The following is a 24,323-nucleotide window of genomic DNA, read 5'->3' on the forward strand; positions in this document are numbered from 1 at the left end:
CGATCAGGTGCTATGTTCTTATAGGTCGTATAAGATAGTATGTCGTACACGTATAAGAACGATACATTTGCTTTTATGAGTGTCACAATATCCTCAATTCCTCATATAGCACGTGCATTTTTCTGCGTTAGAAACAAAAAATTTCTTCTACTCAATTCAACATGTCCACTGAAGAATGGATAGAAAAATGCATAAGGGAGGAACATATAAAATATTATGAATTTAGTGAATTTAGTGAAATAAGAGAAATAGGTAATGAATTATTTGGTAAAATGTATAAAGCAAATTGGAAACAAAGTGAAAAATGTATAGTTTTAAGATCATTTAATTTAGATCATGCTACTGTTAAAGAAATCATCCGTGAGGTATATAACTTTAAAAGATTAACAAATGAAAATGTTTATTTGAATTTTATTAATACTAAGGATATTTTTGTTATTATAGATAAAATTACGTAGGGAAGTTGATTTTAATGATATGATGATGAAATTTTATGGGATAACTAAAACTTCAGGTAAAATTTTCTTTTTTTTTAAACAAAGGAAGAAAATAAAATGCAACAATCTCCTCTATAATAGTCTTGTCGACGTTCCGAAAAGAATCTAATTTTTTTTTTCTTGCGTAGATAAAAAATATTTATTAGTATTAGAGTATGCAGAAGGAGGTACACTTCGCAATTACTTGAAGGAGGAGTTTACTTCGTTAGATTGGCAAGATAAATACAGATTAGCCTTTCAGTTATCGAGTGCAATAGAATATTTGCATGAAAAAGAAACAATACATGAAGACCTGAATTCGAATAATATATCCATACAACAAAATTCAATTAAATTAGCGGATTTCGGGTTGAGTAAACGTATTAAAAGTACCGATCAAATTTCATTTGACACAGTTCCTTATGATGCCCCAGAAGGATTTAATATTACGGGAGGAAATTTACAGGACGTAAATAGAGAGAATAAGCAGACAGAAAAATTAAAAAAAAGTGATGTTTATAGCACTGGAGTATTGTTGTGGGAATTGTCTAGTGGAAAAAGACCTTTCGCCGACAAAGAATATAACATCTCTTTAGCCAGAAAAATTTCCCAAGGATTAAGAGAAGGTATAGTAGAGGGTACCCCCAAAGAATATTCTAACCTTTATGCAAGTAAGTAATTTATGGTGGTGGGTTTATAATACTTAATCGAATGATACTATATATATATATATATCTTTTTTTAGAGTGTTGGGATAGCGATCCAGGCAAAAGGCCAACAATTCAAGAAGTTACCATTATTTTAAAGTCGATGATATCGTCACAGCAAACACAACAGGTGATTAAACAACTTAAGTTGAATCATGGACTATTCTTGGACGGGTATAGGATAGAACCTAGCAAACAAGCAGTGCTTTCTGAAAATGGAATATTAAATATAAGTTTATACAGAGAACAACCTTTAATATATACTTATGTAAACAATCACGGTTCTCTTACAAATTTATTGAGTTTTGATGATAATAATGAACTTAACGAAGCTTTACAACCATCAGATATATGTATTAATTTTCCGGTCGCTGAAATTACCTATAATGCTAATTTATTAGAGTCCTTTTCAAATTTTATGAATGGCGATGAAACATTATATGAAACGTATGGCCATCTTTTCGCTAGAAAACTTTTAGTTGGCGGTACATTATTTATTGATGATTTTAAATCAATTACTTCGAAACAACAAATTGACTCTTTTAAATTTCTCTTAACATGGGTATATAATTCTGTTAAATATAATAAAGAAATTCCATTTAATAATTTATCTTCTTTGAATTTTTTTCCAAAATTAAGAACGTCAGGCGGAAAAAAGTTACTTGCTCCGGTAGATTTAATCAATTGGATGAATAAATTATATCAAGATAATATGTTAGATATAATTTCATATACTAATCTTATTCTCATTTCTGAATTAAGACTTGGGAAATCATCATCAATAGATGCTTTTCAAGAAAAACAACCTGGAATTGCCAATTTCAAAGAAAAATTAAGTTTAAAAGATTGGGTTGGTGATTCAATATGTGTTATATATGTTAATCTGGCAAGATGGGTTAAGGAGTTTCATCTACTTCAAGGTATAATAATTAGTAAATATCTTAGATTAGAAATTAGCAAGAAAACTGCTGTTAGTTTCGTTAATGTTCCTTCAGTAAATTTAAGTAAAATATGTGATATATCTCATTTGAATATGATAAAGCCGACAACTAATTTAGAAAAAATTTTAATATCTAATAATATATTTCCGACTGAGAACGCCAGGGATATAAGTACTTTTCCATTTATAAAAGGATTAATTAAAGAAGATAATTTAAATTATAGAAATTATACACATTTTCTAGTGAGGCGCGAACGATATAAAATTTCATTAAGTTCGTCAAGTTCGCTTGACATTGAACCTTCGGAAGAATTTGAACTAGCTATTGAAGAAGCGATTGAAAGCATGAGACCATTTGTATTTTTACAAAGTGTATTTGATGAATATGGCCATTTGTTCCCATTAACTATTTTCATAGGAAAATCTCTTAAAAATATTTTATCAAATTCACCTAAAAAAATTGATTTAGGATCACCGACATTTGAATCGTTAAAATTGCATTTGGATAATTTAAATATTTCATATCTTTTAACAAAAAAAGGAAATATCGTTGAAAAAAATGATTTATCTAATTGGATTAAAGATGATGATAATTTAGAAATTATTGAATTTGAAAATGTAATTTCTTTATATGACATTCTTGAAGTAGAACAACGGAGGAGAATAGATGTTGTATTAAATAAACAAGATGAGGTTAAAATTATAATGACAGGGATTGTTGATTTGGAAGATTTAGATAATAATAACATTGAGCATTATAAACGAATAAACGTAAACCCATCATTGGAAAGTGAAAATTACGAAGTTTTTGGATCAATTATTTCGGATCATGGTTTAAGGATAGAAGATTTTTCTGTTACATTTGGTTTATATGACTTTAATGGATTTTCTGCAACGATAAAAACTTTAAATAATGCAAGCGTTAATATTACAAAATGTTATATTTTATGGATGATTGTTGGAAATCCTTCAGAATTATTAGTATTTAGTCCAAAGAATCGAGATATAAAGGTTAATTATGTTAAAGAAAGTATTGCACTAAAACCCGACATTTCTTGCTATTCAATTAAATCTTGTCAATTATCTGAAGATTATACAATTTTTTTAAATTATTATTGTTTAACAGCAAATTACGAACCTATAGACATTAAATTAGTCAAATGGTCAAATGACTCTATTGATTTTCAAATAGTTGAATCAAATAATTCAAATTCAAATACAAATGAAAGTAATGAAATAAATGAAATAGTGGCTATTATCGTTGATGTACATATTTTTATTTTATCTTCAGATTATAAAAGTTTAAAAATTGATAATGATGAGAAAGAATGCAATTTAAACTTAATTGGATATGCGCTAACTGAAGATATTTATAGTGATAATAGTATTAATATTTTCATTAATGAATTATTGTCATTTTACAAAGATTGTTCTATTCTAAAAGAAAAAGGTGAATTAATTAGAAAACATATAGTATTAAAAAAAGAAAATGAAAATAAAATATTTAATTATCTATTGAGTTTTAAAAATAAAAAGCAAAATATTATTCTTTTAGCAGATTTTTATAAACATGGAATTGGGACAGAGAAAGATGAAATTAAAGCATTTGAATTATATAAAAAAGCAGCTGAAAAAGGTCAAATTGATTCAATATATATGCTTGGAAAATGTTATCAAAATGGAGAAGGAACAGAAAAGAATTTAGGAAAAGCCTTTTATTGGTATCAAAAAGCAGCAGAAAATAGTGTTAAAGAAGCAATGTTTAATTTAGCTATTTTTTATAAAAATGGAGAAGGAATAGAAAAGAATTTAGAAAAAGCCTTTTATTGGTATCAAAAAGCAGCAGAAAATGGTGTTAAAGAAGCAATGTTTAATTTAGCTATTTTTTATGAAAATGGAGAAGGAACAGAAAAGAATTTAGAAAAAGCCATTCATTGGTATCAAAAAGCAGCAGAAAATGGTGTTAAAGAAGCAATGTTTAATTTAGCTATTTTTTATGAAAATGGAGAAGGAACAGAAAAGAATTTAGAAAAAGCCATTCATTGGTATCAAAAAGCGGCAGAAAATGGTGTTAAAGAAGCAATGTTTAATTTGACTATATTTTATGAAAATGGAGAAGGAATAGAAAAGAATTTAGAAAAAGCCTTTTATTGGTATCAAAAAGTAGCAGAAAATGGTGTTAAAGAAGCAATGTTTAATTTAGCCATATGTTATAAAGATGGAGAAGGAACAGAAAAGAATTTAGAAAAAGCTGTTTATTGGTATCAAAAAGCAGCAGAAAATGGTGTTAAAGAAGCAATGTTTAATTTGGCTATATTTTATAAAAATGAAAAAGAAACAGTAAAGAATTTAAAAGAGGCCTTTTATTGGTTCCAAAATGCAGCAGAAAAAGATCATATTAAAGCAATGTTTAATTTGGCTATATTTTATGAAAATGGAGAAGGAACAGAAAAGAATTTAGAAAAAGCCTTTTATTGGTATCAAAAAGCAGCAGAAAATGGTAATGAAAAGGCAATGTTTAATTTAGCTAATAGTTATTTTAATGGAAAAGGAATAGAAAGGAATTTAGAAAAAGCCTTTTATTGGTATCAAAAAGCAGCAGAAAATGGTGTTAAAGAAGTAATGTTTATTTTAGCCATTTGCTATAAAGATGGAGAAGGAATAGAAAAGAATTTAGAAAAAGCCTTTTATTGGTATCAAAAAGCAGCAGAAAATGGTGTTAAAGAAGCAATGTTTAATTTAGCCATTTTTTATGAAAATGGAGTAGAAATAGAACAGAATTTAGAAGTGGCCTTTTATTGGTTTCAAAAAGCAGCAGAAAAAGGTCATATTAAAGCAATATTTAATTTGGCTATATTTTATGAAAATGGAGAAAAAACAGAAAAGAATTTAGAAAAAGCCTTTTATTGGTATCAAAAAGCAGCAGAAAATGGTATTAAAGAAGCAATGTTTAATTTAGCCATTTTTTATGAAAATGGAGAAGGAACAGAAAAGAATTTAGAAGAGGCCTTTTATTGGTATCAAAAAGCAGCAAAAAAAGATCATATTAAAGCAATGTTTAATTTAGCTATATTTTATGAAAATGGAGAAGAAACAGAAAAAAGTTTAGAAAAAGCCTTTTATTGGTATCAAAAAGCAGCAGAAAAAGGTTATACTGATGCAATGTTTAATTTAGCCATATGTTATAAAAATGGAGAAGTAATAGAAAAGAATTTAGAAAAAGCCTTTTATTGGTATCAAAAAGCAGCAGAAAATGGTTATACTGATGCAATGTTTAATTTAGCTAATAGTTATTATAATGGAGAGGAAACAGAAAAGAATTTAGAAAAAGCCTTTTATTGGTATCAAAAAGCAGCAGAAAATGGTATTAAAGAAGCAATATTTAATTTAGCCATTTTTTATGAAAATGGGGAAGGAACAGAAAAGAATTTAAAAGAGGCCTTTTATTGGTATCAAAAAGCAGCAGAGAAAGATCATATTAATGCAATGTTTAATTTAGCCAATAGCTATTATAATGGAAAAGGAACAGAGAAGAATTTAGAAAAAGCCTTTTATTGGTATCAAAAAGCAGCAGAAAATGGGGATGAAAGTGCAATGTTTAATTTGGCCAATAGTTATTATAATGGAAAAGGAACAGAAAAGAATTTAGAAAGGGCTTTTTGTTGGTTTCAAAGAGCAGCAGAAATTGGTGTTAAAGAAGCAATGAATAATTCAGCTATGTGTTATGAAAATGGAGAAGGAACAGAAAAGAATTTAGAAAAAGCTTTTTATTGGTATCAAAAAGCAGCAGAAAGCGGTTACACTAATGCAGGACTTAATTTACCCAAATATTATGAAAATGAAAAAGGAATAAAAGAAGAATTAGAGAATAGTTATACTGATATAAAGTTTAATTTAGCCAATAATTATTATGGTGAAAAAAAAGCAGAAAAGAATTTAGAAGAAACTATTTATTTAACTAATAGCTATTATAATGGAGAAGAAACAGAAAAGAATTTAAAAGAAACCTTTTATTGGTATCGAAAAGGAGCAGAAAATGGTGATGAAAGAGCAATGTTTAATTTAGCTAATAGTTATTATAATGGAAAAGGAATAGAAAAGGATTTAAACAAAGCCTTTTATTGGTATCGAAAAGCAGCAGAAAATGGTAATAAAGAAGCAATAAATAATTTAGCTATGTGCTATGAAAATGGGGAAGGAACAGAAAAGAATTTAGAAAAGGCCTATTATTGGCATCAAAAAGCAGCAGAAAATAGGGATGAAAAGACTTTAACTAGCAACAGTTATTATAATGAAAAAGGAAAAGCAGCAGAAAATAGTGATGAAAAGACTTTAACTAGCAACAGTTATTATAATATTGAAAAAATGTTTTGACATTGTCTAAACTCAATAATTGTCTAAATTTTTCAACATTGAATAAATCTGGTAACCAATTAAAAAAAAGTTACCAATGAAAAAGAAAAAGAAAAGAATCTAGAAAATACCTTTATTAATAAAGATGAAATTTTAGAGTGGACCTTATAATAAAAAGGAGGATTTAGTGAAATTCATAAAGCTATCTGGTTAAATGGACCTATTTTTAGTTAGAATTTCAAATTTAATTCAAGGTAATATTAATTACAATGAGTTATCTATTATTATAAGTGATTTACAGGATTCATCGGAATTCATAATTAAGATACTTAATTTTTTAATATAGTTAATTAATATATACTTATTGTATAGTGTTTAGGCGAGGTCATTCGACAGGCTCAGTAAGTGGCACAATCTGGGCGTCAAATTGCAAGATTATATAGGCTCTCAAGATCACGTTATTAAATCAGTTACGAGTTTATTTATAGTTTATTTAAGATTTTATTGTATAGAAATTAATATATTTGTAATGATTTATATGTAATAAAGCAGTATTCATTTATTGTATATCATCAATAAAGCTATTCAATTAAATGTAAAAAAGTAGAGTGATCCTATAAGGATATATAATAAAGAATAAGTATTATTTATTTCATGCGGAGTTGGGAATAATAGAGTTTTTTTCCATATATATATATATATATATCGAAAGAAAGAATTTTTTTTATTTCTGTACGTGGAAGCAATCTATACAACAAACTTTAGCTAATATTTTACATCCATACAATAAGAACCGACGAACTTTGACTCACAAGGGCCCTGTTATTATATAGAAAATATTTATATATGTACTTTTTCATACAGTTTTACAATAAAATAATTAAATATAAGTTATATTTATATTTTTATTTTCATTTGCAATTTGTTTAGCAAATTCATCATACTTCAATATTAGTGCCTTAGAATGATATTATAATCATTATTTCTTATATTTCTTATAAATAAATTATAATAGTATTAACTGGCCACTTAAAAGTTAAAATATCATCTTAAATTTATTTATATCTGACTTTTGAATTAACCTAATTATTATAAATAAAATATTGAATATAGTAAATATAGTAAAATTTTTTTTTAAAAAATAAAATACTGCAGCCAACTCTCAATATAACGAATCTTCAAATTCGTTATTGGAATTTAATTGGCTGATTCGTTATAATGAGGGTTTGATGATGTATTTTATTGGTTAAATGTCACGTGATTAGGTATAAGTTATGTCAAGAACTGACTGTATAATGAATATGTATCTGGTATGTCCAAGTAGAATTCAATTAATATTTTAAATTTTTAATGGTATGGTGGTTAATTTTTTTAAAATATGTGGTGGTACTATTTTTTGGAGATGCTGATTCTCACTTGACGAATTGAAGTATTTTACTCGAATTATATGGTTTAAAATAATGTAAGGTAATAATAAAATTTTGTATTTTTACTTGCTATTACAACCATTCTTATATTTTTCTTTTAGCTAATCAACTTACTAATTAGTAAAGCTTTTTTTTTATTTAATTATTTTTAGGAATTAGTTTCTTTTAATATTGTAAAAAAAGAGTTATTTCTTAAAACTAAATGGAAGGATGGAGGTGTCACAAGGAACTAGGGAACTTAATAACTAACGCGACTTTCTTATGATGAACATGAAAATAGACACATGATCGAATCAGATTATTCAATCAAAACTTTATTTTTTTATGAAGGTTAATAATTAAGTAACGTTAACCTAACAAAGATTTCATTTAAAAAATAGTATTTTTTTTTTAGGAAAAGACCTTGAGGGAGTAATATTACTGGAATTTAAATATTATAAGGAGGGGAACTTCAGGTTAACGTTCTTTTTGCTTTTATTTTAAGAAACAGTTTTGAAAAAAACTTGTATATATAATTAAATGTAAGTATTGTAAAGAGGGAACTTTGGCATTCTCATAAGAAAATTTATTTTTTTGATTTTAGACTAAATTGATGGTATCAGTAGATATTCTTTTATTTATTGTTCGGAGTGTAGCGAAGGACTTTCTATTGTAGAGCACTTATACACTTATAACGAACTAACGATTTTGGATTAACCCATGAAATTTTCCTTCTGTCCATCCGTTGACGTCACCTCACTAATTACCCCCGCTTTTTCCTTTCTTGATTATGTATCACTTTTTACTTGTTTCACTGATGATTTTGTAACACTGCTATTTGGTATTACGTATTTTAAATTATAATAATAAAAAAAGATACAGCGCGACGGACTTTAACGGTTTCTGTTTGCCTAGTTAATTTATAGATGAGAATCAACGAACCTAGAACCTTTTAGAGATGATGATCAAAGTTGACAGTGGTTTTGGTTTTCTTTTATATACAATAAAATTTTTAATTTTTAGTGACTGGTCGTAACTCTGTGGAGCGGTTTAATCTGATTTAAGACGGTCGCTATGTACCTGCACCAACTGATTTCGTTGGATTGGCGGATTTCAAAGTTTCGCTTTGAAATCTTAATTTATTTATTATCCGGAGCGTAAGCGAAGGACATTCTATTGTACTGCATTAGACGATTTTATGGTAACCATGCAATTTTTCTTCCTTCCATCCGCTGACGTCACCCGATTATTCAACTTTTTTTATTAGGAATGATTAATTAACTTTATTATATTTTTGTAAGTTCCAAAATAAAAATTATTAGAAACAAAAACATGCGAAAGTTATGTTTAATTAAATAATCACTTGGTGGCCTATCACCCTACGTAGGCCGTACAAGTCTGGTATAAAATTTACATGCGTATTAAATTCATTTAATTAATATAAACAATAATGGTTCGTTATTTTATTAATTATACGAATTTAAGTCAACTAGATTACATAAAGTATAAAAGTAGTAATAACTAATGAATTTTATTTCTTAAAAAAAAAATACTATGAAAAAAAATAATAACATATAAACTATCTTTACTATCTTTAAAAAAAGAATTTAGAAGCGTTATTGATAATTTCATTAATAATCCGTGGTTTTTCTTTCGTTACAACAACCACTCCAAGGAGAATTTTTAATTGGTATATCTATAAAAAAAAAAATAATAATAATTTTTAATAAAAGAAATGTTTGACGTCACGACGTCCGTCCCCAACATAAAAAATGATTAGAACTTACCATAAAAGGGAACATCTATACTTGTATTCTTTGTTATTCTAAAATAATTTTGTGCTTCTTTCAATGACCTTTCAGATAAGTTAAGTAGTAAATAATGATCAATACCTAATTCTTTAAAACAATTATTTCTTTTTTGGTAATTAATAAAACTTCTTAATAAAGTATTCTCTAACGTATAACAACCATACAATTTAAGACATTGAAGATTAAATTTAGATTCAAAAAGTAAAATTTGTAAATAATTTTCAGAAATAAGAAAATCGATTTCAAGAATTTTTAAAGAAGGAGGAAAGGATTGAGAGAATAATTTAAATATATTCTCAGACTGATGATCATTATTTAAAGGGGACGAATTAATAGATAATCTTAAAGAAGACGAAGTAATAGATAATCTTTTCAATTGTTGTGATGAAAAAGTGGAGGATAATTTTAAATGAACCAAAAGATGGAAATTTTTTAACATAATCATTAAATCCACTAATTTAAGTTCTTTTGTAATAATCAAATGAAAATGAGTTAAATTTAAATTACATAATTGTTGTACTTCCTTAATAAAAGAACAATAAATATCCCTAATTTTAAGAGATTTTAAATTATCACTTGAAGATAAAAGGATTTGTTTAAAAAGGGAACAAGTAGAATCAGTTTGAAGATTTAAATTTAATATATCACGATAAAAATAATCTAAATGTTTGAATTTTTTAAAAAGTAAAGTTGAAAGATTCAAAATATCACGTGAAATATCAATATTATTATTGGAACTTCTTTCAAACATAAGATCAATTTCCAAAGTAATTAAATTTGGTAATAATTTTAATATTAATAATAATCGACTAACGGGGATTGAAAAATATTTTAATTTTAAAAATGTTAAAGAATTTGAATGAACTTTTAAAGAATCAAGAAAAGGAATAAAATATGAATTAAAATCACCTTTTTTACAAAATGGTGAAATTAATAAAGATTTTAAATTATTTTGTAATTTAATAAATTTAATTAAACTTAAAGTAAATTCTGAATGTTGTTTTGTTGTATCAATAGAAATTTGTAAATGTTGAATATTTGGTGATAAAATATTTTGAATTAATAAAAAATTCCTTATCATAATTGATAATAAATTTGTCGTGGTGATATTTTTATGAAAAAAACTTAAAGTTAATTTATTAACTTTAATTAAACTTTTTTCATAATTATTTAATTCATATATATTAAATAAAGTATTTGGTCCACTTAATAAATCTGTATAATGAATATTAATTGTTTCATATTGATTCTCATTTTTTTCATTATTAAAAAATAATTTTCCAATATATTTATTAATTATCGTTACACTATTTTTTATCCTTCTTGTACTAGCTTTTCCATCAATTGTTGTTTTTGTTATATATTTTGTTATCCAAAGTCTCATTCCTTTTTGTATTGGATTTAATTCAAATTCTTTAATAAATTTATTATATTCAAAATATGCTTTAGTTGTTGTTGGTAGATCTTGTATTTTAATTAATTTCTCTTTTATTAATAATTGTTTATCATTAATTTCAAGACAATGAATTATTGTATTAAAAAATTCAAGTAATTTTTCTTGACTTTTAATAAATTTAAAAGGATTTTTCCAAAGTATTGGAATAAATATACGACAAAATCTTCGATTTACTAAAATGCATGAATATAAAGTATTTAAATCATCTTGTAAATAATTTGTAATAATATCATGACATTCTGCATATCTTGGATCCAAAATTGAATAAATATCCATTTTTTTTGGTGAGTTCGTCCGAGAAAGAAGAAAAGTATTTTCGTCCGAGAAATAGATTTTCGTCCGAGAAGGAAGAAAAGTAATTGTCGCCCAAGGAGGAGGAAGAGTAATTGTATTATAGGTTTTCGTAAAGTTTTTACTTTTTACTTGTGCGTAAAATTATATATTTACGAAAATCCGAGAAGAAAAGTAAAGTTTTTTTTACTTGTACGTGTATTTATATATATAGGTTTTTTTATATATAGGTTTTTTGTTGTCTTTATGAAAATCCGGAAAAACCGGAGAAATAGTAAAATTCCAAATTTAGTAAAGATTTATATAACCCCCCATTTACGCCAAAAAGTAACAATAACAAAAATTTGTTTTTTTGATTATATACCAAATTTAATTAACAATAACGAAATTTTTTTTTTTTTTTAAAAAAAAAAAATAAAAATAAATAAATAAATCAGGTTAATATTTTTTTTTTCGGAAAAAGAAAAAAAAGATAAATGAATAAAACAGGTTAATTTAATATTTAAAAACGAAATGTTGGTCTCTTTATAGAATATTAATTTTTCTTTTTTTTTGTGATACTATGCACTACTTTTTTTGCCCCTTAAATAAATAGTAACAATGATCAACAAACAATCATTGTTATTTATGGTATATATATACTACAAAATCAGGTATATAAAAAAAAAAAATATATAATGAAAATTAGTATATTTATGTAGGTCATTAACTTTAAATGGGATTAATATTCATGTTTTTGTTGTCATTTATAGACAAATATAAAATACAAAGAAACGTGTTGATTACTATTTACTACGTCTATTCACAAAAAGACTAATTATTTCACGGGATCGTCAACATTATCTTTAACAATTTATAAATAGTCAGCTGACACCATATTTGATATCCTAAATCAAATATGATGTAAAATCGTCGGAAAGTCGGAAATATATAAAGGAAACTCTTAACGTATCGCAACAGCTGCACTAATTGATACTGAAGATCCACTGGACAAACACTAGCATCCTTTGACTGTAATAACAGCTGGAACTGCATCAACTGATACTGGACACACTAGTTGATACTGAAGCTCCACTGGACAAACACTAGCTAGTCGCAGCAACTGCATCAACCGATACTTAAGATCACTGGACAAACACTAGCAGCGCAGCACTTATTCCTCACAACAGCGTCCATTTGACTGTACAACTGCGCCAGTTGATATTGAACCAACACCTACATGGAACGGAAAAAACTGTTCTAACTAGAATTGCATCAAGAGGGTGGATGCGGAGTCATATTCCTCCTAATGCTCCTTACGTAAAAAATTTTGGCGAAAAATTTGGTAAAGCATTTGGAAAAGCTCTCAATTTTAAATTTGAGGAAAATATTTTCTTTTCAGCACAACTAGTGAAGAAAATATTCAGTGATACCAGCCATGAATTGATCATTACTGTCATGATTGTTCTTAAAACAAAACTTTGACCCAATTTTTCTTTCATAGATAAGGGTTCCGAGGATCCCAAGTGGATAAGAGCCTTGGAAGCCTTCAAGCGTGCTTCTGCTGTGTATAAAAAAAGAATCTGTGTCATCAACCTCCTGTCACTGTTTATGACAATATTAGCCATCATATAGATCCGGGAATTCTTGATTTTCTCCAGGATGATGCAAAGAAAAGTGCCGATGGACGAAATTACCTTACTGTATTTGTCTGAGTGAAGGTTCGGTGCCTAGAAGAATGGACTGCAAGTATGACATTATTTTTTTTGTACTTCTGAAAATAGTATTACTTATAGAACGTGATTCTTATTTTAGCTCGTAGTGCTTGGTCACATGCAAAAGCTGTAATTGATCTTAGCGGGGAAGAATCAATGAAGTATCTAACTGAGAAGCGCAAGATCAATAAAGTAGATACAAAAAGATATATGAATTGGTTGGTTCTCTTTTCCTTTTAAAGATTTTCGTAGTTCGAAAGAACAACAAGATCTGCTGCGCCACAAAGAAAACATATCAAACATGGTTTTTTTTAACGCTACACGACAGGTTAACTTTTGATCTAACTCATCATTACGTTGGATGAATCCTAAACAGGACGCATTATAGATCTGGGGGACGTGGCGGATGATTTTCTGGCCAAAAAACCCTTTGAAGGTAGGAATTAGCTTCTTCATTTTATCAATCAAATTTATGCAATTCTGTTTAGGACTAAATGCTTGACTCTTATTTTCCTATAGATATTAAGGGTCAAATATTAGCTAAAGTCCAGAAGAAATTTGAATCATCAGCAGAACTCCTTCAAGATCAAACACATCATGAAGCAGGAAAAAGTGTAATTGATGCTTTGTTGAAATCTAAAGAGATCAATACTGACGTATTTAGAAAATTTTCAAGGATGCTAAGAAATATAGTGAAGTTTTAAAAGCTAATATGTTTGCATATCATTCATCAAAAGGTACCGGTACCATAACTTTTCAGTCAAAATCAATAGAAGCTTATATTCAAGAAAACTCCAGTATATTCACTAAGTTATTTTTTAGAAAAATATAGAATTTAACTTTATGAAATAACATATGTACACTTAATGTAATTAATGTTTTTTATTAAATAAAAATCACACGCAATTGCACATTAAAAAATTAAGAGTCATTGATTCAGAAGTGAATAGAAGCAAGTGAAATATATGATGCTATCAAGGAGGGGGAGAGTACGCGAGTCCCAGCATAAAGTTATTTCACATTTCTTGTAAATTTCTACGGCTAATGTGTTTTTATTACTATTATTGCTAATTACAAGATTCTCATCCCTACAATCTTTTTCTACACTAGATTTTTGAAATAAAAATTCTACAAATATCTACATATATCGATATCACTTCCATCCACACGGGCCATATAAAGTATTAAGCTCTTCGAGAGAACTTCAAGTAATTTCGAAACTATCGCTATAGCATAAATCGGGGATTAGCAACTGAGGTAAAAAAAAAATAAGCAATACAATATTGCCGATTCACTCTTACCACTACGATTCATTTTTACAGTATTGCATTCTGCCTTATATTCATGAAATAATTTGTTGCTTAATGTGTTAAGATATTTTGATCATTTATCGCAAGTACGATACTGCGCCAAACATGACGGATCTTGTGATTAAAATCAGGTGAAATTTGAAATAACACTGCGCCGATGAGGCACATGTTAATGATGATCACGATTTTCTCAGCAATCAAATGTGTTAAAAAGAATCAAGAATGGTAATATATCCGCTATGACTTTGTACTGTACATCTATAAAGCCGGAAAAATGATTAGCATCATGATGATGTTCTGCTGAGAAATAAATCATCGTACCTTGTTATTACATTTCGGAATAGACTCGTTTGATTGATTGCTGGTATTGATGATGAGAATACAGTAAGTTTGAATATTTCGCTTTATTGTTTGCTTATAATTTGCGCAAGGCAGATAAAAGGATTTAATAATCACCTCACCTTCTTTTTTGATTTCCAGAAGTCCAAGAATCGAATTTGGATTAAATCTTTGATGACATCACGGAAATCAGATCGACGGATTCGCATAAAGACGTAATAATAAGCCTTGATCGCTAACCACATGGATCATGCCTCCCTTGGATCAACAAAGGGGTCTTTTTTTATTATTATTATTACATGAGTATCTGCGGGAAAGTTCGAGAATATTACGCGTCTACAAGATGTTACGGTTAATTTTTTCTTACGTCGCACAGCAATCATCTCAGAAATAATTTTCCTGAATATTATACTGCGCATTTATTGGGATGCAAATACAATCCCTCAATCCTCACAACCATACTATGCGGAATATTATCATGTAAATATATTGTGCTTAATGCATCTTTACTTTATTGATTGTAAATAAAAAAATACATATCGGATCAAACCGTGATACAGCTTCGCTTAATACAATGATACATGATACATGATGAAGTCTTATTACGTCTATTCTATCCACCTCACGATACTCGCTATGTTCATTGTACCATCATCCTAACCTAATATTCCGTTTCATTTGTTTGCATTCGTGATTAGTAACGAGATCCTTGGAATGGAAACTAGGTATTAGTCCTGATGACAAAAAAAAGTGCTAAAATCTTATGTCGAACAGTCCTATCCCCTTGATCTATTGTTTTGCAAAAAAATCTTTAGTCTGATAATTTTAAACGGAGTGAATAGATATCGGTAATGCGCATTTCAGGTGATCAATTTCACATGATCTATTTCGTCCTATGCTATGATCGCGAACTTAACTATCGCAATATTCCATTCCATTTCTATGCCATTCGCCATGCAATCCATAATTCCCATGTTTTCTATCGCAAATAGGGCACCACGGCTGAGCAAATGCAAAATTATAATTATTAATCCCTCTAATCCCGCTGAAACTATTTCGGAATTTCAAGTATGTAAAACATTCTAAGACGGATTTGAAAAGTGATGGGCTTGAAATCAGATGCTTGAGATTTTGCTGACACTATCACGACTTTTGTTAATTGCTATGGCTCATACTATCCAGTTTCTTTTTTATATTTTTTGTATAAATGGAATAAATCTTATCTGTAATTTAATCCAGGTATTATTCCAGGTATTCGGGAGTTATATTTTATCGGTCTTAGACAAAAAATATTCCCGTGACAATGGCTTTAATATACGAGAGCCGTCCAAATCCTGACGTTCACAATCCCGACAACTCATTATCTCAACACTTATTAACATACTATTTTTTTAAAAAAATTTTATATTATTACTTTTTTTATAGCTTTAACTTCGTAATGAATTCTCAAATTCATTTACAACTCATTTGAAACTCGCAATTCCAACAGCGCAATTAATTTAGAGCTCCGTACGGGTCGGGTTGGGTCGGGTAATTGACTAGACCCGCCCAAGATGGGTCATGGACTGACCCGAAAGTTATTAAGAAAAATGTTTCGGCATTTTTCTTGAAATTTTACATATATTCAAATTATTAAGAAAAAAACGTTAAAAAAAAACGATAGGAAACGTTTTTTAATAAATATTCAAGCGAAACGTTTTTTTATTAAATCATCTACCAAATAAACGTTTCGCAACGTTGTTTATTAAATTTTCAAAAAAAAAGCGTTGCGAAACGTGTTTTTTTAATTGAATTATTATAAAAACGGTTTCGCACCGTTTTTTATTAAACTTTTAGGGTGAATTTTTCTTAAGCGTTGACCCAAATGTATGTCGGGTCAACGACTGACCCGACCTGAGGTCGGGCCATGAATTTGATGACCCGACGGGTCAGATTCGTAGCCTGTCAATTCGAACGATAATTGGATATTTTGGTAAGATAGTAAAATTTCTTGTACAATGAGTTTGACATTTCTATTTTTATTTATACTTAATATTAAATATTAAAGAAGTAATTAATTATATTGCTGAAGCATGTTATTGTAAATACATTTAAAATTTACAATTTTGTTCTCAAATTTTATATGTTCACAGTGTTCGTTCTACAAAACAATCGACATACACATTTTTGAAATCAGCAATATTAGTTGTACATACTGCATGACCACTTTTGTCTGAATTGAAATTAAATTCTAGTGGAATAAAACTGAATAAGAATTTATAATAGAATTTGATAAAAACGTTTATATTCAAAGAGTTAGACGTCTTTTGTCTCGTATAATGAAAGTAATACGTACTACGTAAATAATTAATTTCTAGTAGATCGTTTCATAAACAACCCGTAATGTTATTAAGGGGTAAAATTTCAAATGGTTTAATTTTAGTATAACACCGATATTTTCATATCCCGTAAATCTCATAAATTCTTTTCCAAATAGGACTCTTTAAAGGATAAATAGGTCGATAATACACGTTATTAAATAGTACTAATAATAATATTCCAAATTTAATTAGTACAAAATCAATTCGTTTAATATTTAATATGATAATCTTAATTTCTTTATGCCTAAATCCGAATTTTTTGATAAAATATATATTAACCAGAGAAACTGCAGTTCTCACAGTTATTCATTTTTAATTCGGGATTTCAACTCATCAATCATGAAATATATCGTGGTTATTATTGTATTATTTCTTATATTTCACAAAACCTTTGCTTGGGAATATAAAGGAGATTGTACAGGTAAGTTATCTAAAACCAAATTTATTTATTTGTCCAAGATAGCGTGATGTTATTAAACCATCTTTTCTTTATTTTGTAATGAAAGATATTGACATCACGTACATAGAATTTACACAAAAAAATCAGGTCACAGTAACCGTACATGGTCCGTCAAAATATGAAAATCCTGAACATGCACCTTGTTGTTTGCAACAAGGGCCAATGATCATTGGCGATTATAAATTTTATAACCCTGCCTCAACTAACCCAACTGACCTGATTTCTACTGTTTGGGATGGCCGTCAATGGGTAAATGGGTACTCTGAGGATAAATCCGCAAATATATATGATTGTTTAAGTGGGAGTTTTGATTGTAATACACTTTATGAAGGAGAAGTTGATTACACACGTTCTGACAATTTTGATTCCTCAAAATTTCCCCCTCCGACTGGTTTAGTCTTATTGCAAATGAAAGTATATGCTTATTGTCACTATGAAAGGCGTACGACTTGCGAGAGGGGTTGCATACTAACCAGTTACGTAATATATAATCCACCAAACTAGTAAATGAATTCTTTTATTTTTGTAATTTGTCTTGACTCATAATATGTGCAAATGTTAAAAATTTCATTAGTAAATCTTCTAACTTCTTTGCAGAAACCTCTGGTTTTCACAAAATATGTTAGACATAATCACTACATGTTATCAACAGATGGTATATATATATTCTACATATTTTAATATACGCAATATGTTTATAATATTAATAAAATAATGTTATAATATTTTTAATATATGTTGAAATTTAAACTTAAACTAATATAATGTAGTAAATATTTTTGTAATATGAATAAAATAATTTTACAATATTTTCGAAACATGTACTTAAACTAATGATATAGTGAACATTTTGAATACGTTGTTAATATATTTCAAATTTGCTGTTGATATATGTTTGAATACTGTTGTTGAAATATGAATAATATATTTTGAATACTGTTGTTGAAATATGAATAATATATTTTGAATATGTTGTTGAAATATGAATAATATATTTTGAATATGTTGTTGATATATGAATAATATATTTTGAATATGTTGTTGATATATGAATAAGCTAATGCTTCTAGCATGTGACTATTATGTGACTATAGGGTCGATCGCTAGGTGCATTATTTTTCGTCTCGAATAATTTTTAAAATTTTTTTTTTAATTTTAAATAATACGATTTTTTTTTTTAAAAAAAATGTAATAGTTTATTCTTTTATTCAACTTGATGATATAGCAATGATTTTTTATTGATCCACAAATTTACCTAATGTTAAAAAGTAAAATTTTGATTAGCTTTGCCATTTATCATAACACTAATTTATTAAAATATTAAAATGCATTAGAATAATATAATAAGACACTCGTTATTGTTAATTTATTGTTATATACTATGCATTTAAATTTAAATAGTATAATTGTGCAATTAAACATAACAATATTGACATATACTATATATAGTTTAAGAATCATAAACTTCGTAGCCACGCTCAATTAAGGCAATGTATTACTAGACCTACACTAAAGATTACTTTAGCAAGGCTTTCTTTGTGAATTAAAAGAAATTTCATACACTTTGCCAGCTGGTGGGATAGCTTATGACCTCTAACCTCAAGTCTGTTTAATAAATCTGGAATGTTTGCATCACTAATAAAAAGTATAGTATCATCTTAGAAGTTAAAACTCTATCACTAACCAAAAATTTTAGACCGAAAAAAAGACTTTGGAGAATTCTATCATAGAGTTTTTCAATATTTTGACGCCACCAACTGGTTTCGCGCTCCTTCAGCTATCTATAGATATGTTTTTTAATGAAAAGAACTGTTTTGATTCATGGGAGTCTCAATAATATACGAACTAAAAGATAGTTGAAAGGGACTTAGGTTTGGCATAAGAGTAAATAAACATGGGTTGGAAATGGTGAAACTTTAGTCAACTCTAAAACTTTACTTTTTACTTTTAGAGTTGCTTTTCTCTGGTTTGTAATCAAGTCTTTGAATATTATCAGTTGTTTGATCTATTTGGAAGTATAAATGAGATGGGATGTCAACTGACACAGGCTGAGAAAACAAAGAAAGTTCACTTTTCAGTAGCCTTTGGATGGAGCCTTTGTTTTTTGCTCTTTGGAATTTCACTTTCGTGGGAATTTTTTCGTCACCATTAGTTCTTGTTTGCCACAGCAAAGTGTTTAGCATGCGGATGAAACACAGATAGATTTCTTTGGCATTGGCGCAAAGGTCAGCCCTCACCAACAAACTGTGGCAAGTCGGCAATTCACATGTACAGATGGATGATAATCTTGGGAGAAACAAATTTTGAGATTGCTGGTTTCTTTGAAACAGTGGATTGGAAATAAGAGTGAGAATTAGAATTTTTTTTTGTGGATTTTACAAGCTGATGGACCGGAGGATCACCTAGCTGACGGATCAAAGGTAGTAGGCCAACGTGTAGCAAGATGATTCATTAAAGGTACGGACGAAAGCCAGCTGGAAGGAGAAGATTACGAAGAAAATTAAGAGTGAGGAAGAGAAAAGTTTTACACGACACATTTCCAACAATCAAAGTAACGTGATTGCACGTAAAAATTTTTGATAATAAAGGTGAAATGTGTTGGCTTGGATTTTCGTTTAGATTTTTGGATTTTTGGACTGAACTAATGTCGACTGCTTTTAGCTTAGCGTTCACTTGGGAGTTTTTTAGTTTGGTTTAAATCTTCAAGAATCTGGTTACAGGAAATGAATTACTGTAGGAAAAGATGGGCTAACGTGCTAGGCAAGATGAGACCTAAAGGGCGTTGTTTAGTTTTTAGTTCATTTTTCCATTATGTACAGTAGTTTAGTTAGGCCTTGAGTTATTTTTCTTTTTTGGTTGTGTTTTTTTAGGCTCCATCATGGTTTTTTATTTGGTTGTATTGTTCTTAACCAGGTATATGGTATAGGTTGGTATGAGTAAGTACGTTAGTCAGAATTGTTTTTTTATTATATAGGTCATGTTGCTATAGAGGCACTAAACCATTGGGATAGTGTTTCTAGGTATTTCAAATATTTAATGTACCCAGTACTAATAAATAAAGAAATGCGCTGCATCATTTTAAAAAAAAGATTGGGATGTCAACGGGTGCGATTGGTATGCTTTTGGATAGACTATAAAGAGGATAAATTTGTTTTAGGGGTTTATCATATGGGCTAATCCGACTCACCAACCAAATGTCACATGAGAATAAGTGTGACAATATCGAACCAATCGAATTTAGTGTAACAAGCGAAAAAAAATCAAAAAAAATATTTTGAACGCTTCTTTTATGTAATAAAGCCATTATAAAATACCGTCAAAAATAAAGAATAACCCTTAAAAATATGCTGTTTATTATATAAATACATATAATATACAATAATTACAATAATTATTAAACAATAATGCCTAAAAAATAAAAATAAACCTATTAATATATTTTAAAAAAGTTTTACAGCGTAAACTGCTGTTTAAAATGCCTTAATAAACATAATAATGTGCAAAGAATGTTATAAAAATAGAGCACATTATACTAACTTTAACATGTTACATATTTACAACATCCAATAGGAAAACGATTCCCGACGATTCCCCACCATATTGTTTTTTTGTAGAAAGCTTATCTAAGTTTATTTTATTTGCAGATCATCACAAATTTCATATATATTCCTCAATTATATCACCTGATTATTAATTAATGAAATGAGTCGGATCGGCCCATATGTATAGTTAGTTTAGTATGGATATACGCGCACTTCTACTAAAAAAAATAAAATAAAAAATAAATCTTTTATCGGAAAAAGGCTCATATTTATAATTACACGCATCACGTGATTTAATATTACTTTAGAAAAAGTCTAGTTTAAAAAAGTATAAACCTTAAAAAAAGTCTAAAGTTTAAAAATAAGTTTAAATTTTTTTTGGCATAAACTTTTTTCGGTAAACTTTCCTCTCTCCTTTCCTCTCTTCTATAATTCCTCTTTCCCTCTTTTTATTTTTCCCCTATCTCACTCGTACTTTCCTTTCCCTCACTTTTTTCTTTTTTTTCTAGGCGGATGTAAATTTTGGTATTCTTTGGATATTTTTGGACAAAGATTTTGGTAAGGAGGAATGTTTTGGCCAGTCTCTTTAATGTAACAATTATTAACGTTTGTTTCTTTTCTCTTTTAGGTAACTTTTTGGTTCTTTAGACATGGGATTTTGGTGAGTTTATTACTTTTTCTAAAAATTTCTTTATTTTATCTTTTAAAAATGATTACTAATTTCATTTTTTTTTGGACGACCTGGACACATAGGAGAAATCGGCCTTGGTTTTTTTATATTTTAGACAAGTCTGGATGCGTAAGATAGATAAGTTTCGAAAAAGGAACTCAAAACTTTAAAAAAAAAACTTTTTTGCCATTTTTTTTCCTTTTTTGTAGAGAAATTCCAACTTGGAAAAACCGAATCTCAAATATTGTAAATAAGTAAGTCTTGAAAATAGGAATTCAAAATTTTTAAAGAAAAAAAAATTTCTAACATTTTTTTCCTTTTTTTGTCTTTTTTTTTTGTAGGAAAATCAGCGACGTGGACGCCGGATTTTCAAGTGAGTATCGAAAAAAAAATTTTGGAAAATTAATTAAAAAAGTTTTTATTAACCTTTTTTATTTCTTTTGTAGGACAGAACCCTTATGAAAAGATGTTTGATTACAGTAACATCTTTTATTTTGTTGTTTTCCTTTGACTTAATTATCAGAATTCTTAGTATGATAACTAGTAGGTTGAAGGTAAGCTTTTGGGAAAAAAATTTCGAAATGATAAAAAATTGATTAACATTTTTTTCTTTTTTAGTATAGGATGGATTTCACAAATGGATCGGATGGTGAGTTTCGAAATTTTGAAGTTAAATTATTTCGAAATTAAATTTTTTAAAGGAATATTAATATTTACTTTTCCTCTCTTTTTATAGGAAATGGATTTCTGGTTCTTGGGTGGATTGGATGGTAAGTTTTGATTTTAGAAACTTAATTTATTTAGCATTTTTTATTAATGAAATGATACTAACATTTTATTTTATTTTATTTTACAGAAGCCTAAAGAATTACTACGGCGGTTTCAAAATTTTCCAATTACATTTGTTGATCACATTTCACGTTTATTCTTTATACACAATTGTAGGAATACATAGTACTGAGCATAATGAAGGAAATCGATGTTATATTTTATTATAATGTGGTATTGATATCATGGATAATAATATTAAATTTTTTAATAGATGAGAGAAACATTTGCGCCATATATTGTATATATGTAAATAAATTTTTTATTATTTTAATAAATTGATTTATTATATTTCCAACATATTTTTAATATATAATGAAAACATCCCTATTACATATTTCCAACATATTTTTGATATATAATAAAAACATTCCTATTACATATTTTCATCATATTTTTGATTGATGTTTAACATATTCTAAACATATTTTATTTTATATTTTTGACATATGCTTAACATATTTCTGTTATCGAGTTACAACAGAGTTAACAGAAATACGTATGCAATATGGTGATCATATTTTAAAAATGTTTCTACCATATTTTTCAAAATCGATAGGTTTCAGCAAAGTTGTATATCATATGATCTATGGTCATAATCTGATTCGTCGGATTTTAATTTTGAAAAAAAAAATTTTTTTTTTATCTAATTTATTTTGTATTTTTAATTTAATATACAGTACGAATTTAAATTTTAAGTTAAATAATAGTGATAGTTTTATAGAAAATCTGCGTTAAAGATGCATATTCCATTTTTTTAATGTACTGCTATTGCAAATAAATCTGCATTTTACGTATTTTTTACAAAAATGAGACAAAATTTTCAATTTAATTCATTCAAATATATATTCACTCCCCATCTGACATAATGATTCTCTTAATTTATTAGACGGGACAATATGTTCTGGTTGTTGTGAAGGTAAAAGAGAAAAATTACCAAGAATCATAGAATTTTGTTTAACCTGATCTTTTTTTGGGCGTCCTCGAGTAGCAGGATGTGCTGTGCGTTTATAATTTGTTAAAAAGGCAAGAGTAAGAAAATATTTTTGACAGATAGAACAATAAAGACGTGAGTTCAATAGATGGACAATCAGCATCATAGCCTGGTATTTTCAAAAGATCACAGTATTGAAGAATGTGAATAGGATTCAGGGATTGGAATCGATTCCCATAATTAGAATCGATTAATCACGATTAATCATTTCGACTCTAAAATTCGATTTTTGATTCCGATTAATCATTTCTAATCGATTGTGCACCATTAAATTTGTGGCAGAGCAACTCTGATGATCACAAATTTAACATAAAGCCATTTTATTTATTTAGCTTTTATTCAAATGAGATGTTTTTGTATAGATCGGTAGTAACTCCGGCTAGGTTTATAATCCCGGCCAGAATTAACTTTGTAGTAAAATCGATTCCATCCCTACTTTTAAGTGGGTTACATTTGTGGCATCCATTTTTTTAATAATTTATTCAGCTTTTAAATAATCGTTTTTGTTTCTACGCACCTGCGCAAAATGCAGGGATGTATATAAAATTTAAACTCTTATTACTTTACGCATGGTATAAATATTTAATATATTTATTAAAAATTATGACAACGCGTATATTATATTGTGTGCACCCACTTATAAATTATATTAATTATATTGTAAAAAACTAACAAAAATAAATGTA

The 24,323-nt window shown here is 27.9% G+C and overlaps 6 protein-coding genes across 6 annotated transcripts; 4 read left to right on the forward strand and 2 right to left on the reverse strand.

Annotated features, from left to right (window-relative positions):
- Positions 1–161: 161 nt before the first annotated feature.
- Positions 162–6,892, forward strand: OCT59_006820 (uncharacterized protein; the record flags this gene model as incomplete). The annotated part of the gene is made up of 4 exons (XM_025332737.2): positions 162–365; positions 445–514; positions 626–1,147; positions 1,222–6,892. The coding sequence occupies 4 exons, from the start codon at positions 162–164 to the stop codon at positions 6,495–6,497; spliced, it is 6,072 nt and encodes a 2,023-aa protein (XP_025167971.2). The 3' UTR covers positions 6,498–6,892.
- Positions 6,893–9,513: 2,621 nt separating this feature from the next.
- On the reverse strand, positions 9,514–11,425 carry OCT59_006821 (uncharacterized protein; the record flags this gene model as incomplete). Its single annotated transcript, XM_066147991.1, has 2 exons — positions 9,514–9,578; positions 9,670–11,425. 2 exons carry the CDS (start codon positions 11,423–11,425, stop codon positions 9,514–9,516), a joined length of 1,821 nt encoding a protein of 606 aa, XP_065998319.1.
- Positions 11,426–12,706: 1,281 nt separating this feature from the next.
- Positions 12,707–13,544, forward strand: OCT59_006822 (uncharacterized protein; the record flags this gene model as incomplete). Its single annotated transcript, XM_066148061.1, has 5 exons — positions 12,707–12,845; positions 12,924–12,985; positions 13,141–13,168; positions 13,235–13,352; positions 13,511–13,544. The coding sequence occupies 5 exons, from the start codon at positions 12,707–12,709 to the stop codon at positions 13,542–13,544; spliced, it is 381 nt and encodes a 126-aa protein (XP_065998320.1).
- An 84-nt stretch (positions 13,545–13,628) lies between these two features.
- Positions 13,629–13,838, forward strand: OCT59_006823 (uncharacterized protein; the record flags this gene model as incomplete). The annotated part of the gene is made up of 1 exon (XM_066148123.1): positions 13,629–13,838. The coding sequence occupies one exon, from the start codon at positions 13,629–13,631 to the stop codon at positions 13,836–13,838; it is 210 nt and encodes a 69-aa protein (XP_065998321.1).
- Positions 13,839–17,642: 3,804 nt separating this feature from the next.
- Positions 17,643–18,107, forward strand: OCT59_006824 (uncharacterized protein; the record flags this gene model as incomplete). Its single annotated transcript, XM_025311826.2, has 1 exon — positions 17,643–18,107. The coding sequence occupies one exon, from the start codon at positions 17,643–17,645 to the stop codon at positions 18,105–18,107; it is 465 nt and encodes a 154-aa protein (XP_025167974.2).
- Positions 18,108–23,476: 5,369 nt separating this feature from the next.
- OCT59_006825 (uncharacterized protein) lies at positions 23,477–23,740 on the reverse strand (the record flags this gene model as incomplete). Its single annotated transcript, XM_066148238.1, has 1 exon — positions 23,477–23,740. The coding sequence occupies one exon, from the start codon at positions 23,738–23,740 to the stop codon at positions 23,477–23,479; it is 264 nt and encodes an 87-aa protein (XP_065998322.1).
- Between the last annotated feature and the right edge of the window lie 583 nt (positions 23,741–24,323).

Source organism: Rhizophagus irregularis, chromosome 15, assembly GCF_026210795.1.
Source record: "Rhizophagus irregularis chromosome 15, complete sequence".
Lineage (NCBI taxonomy): Eukaryota > Fungi > Glomeromycota > Glomeromycetes > Glomerales > Glomeraceae > Rhizophagus > Rhizophagus irregularis.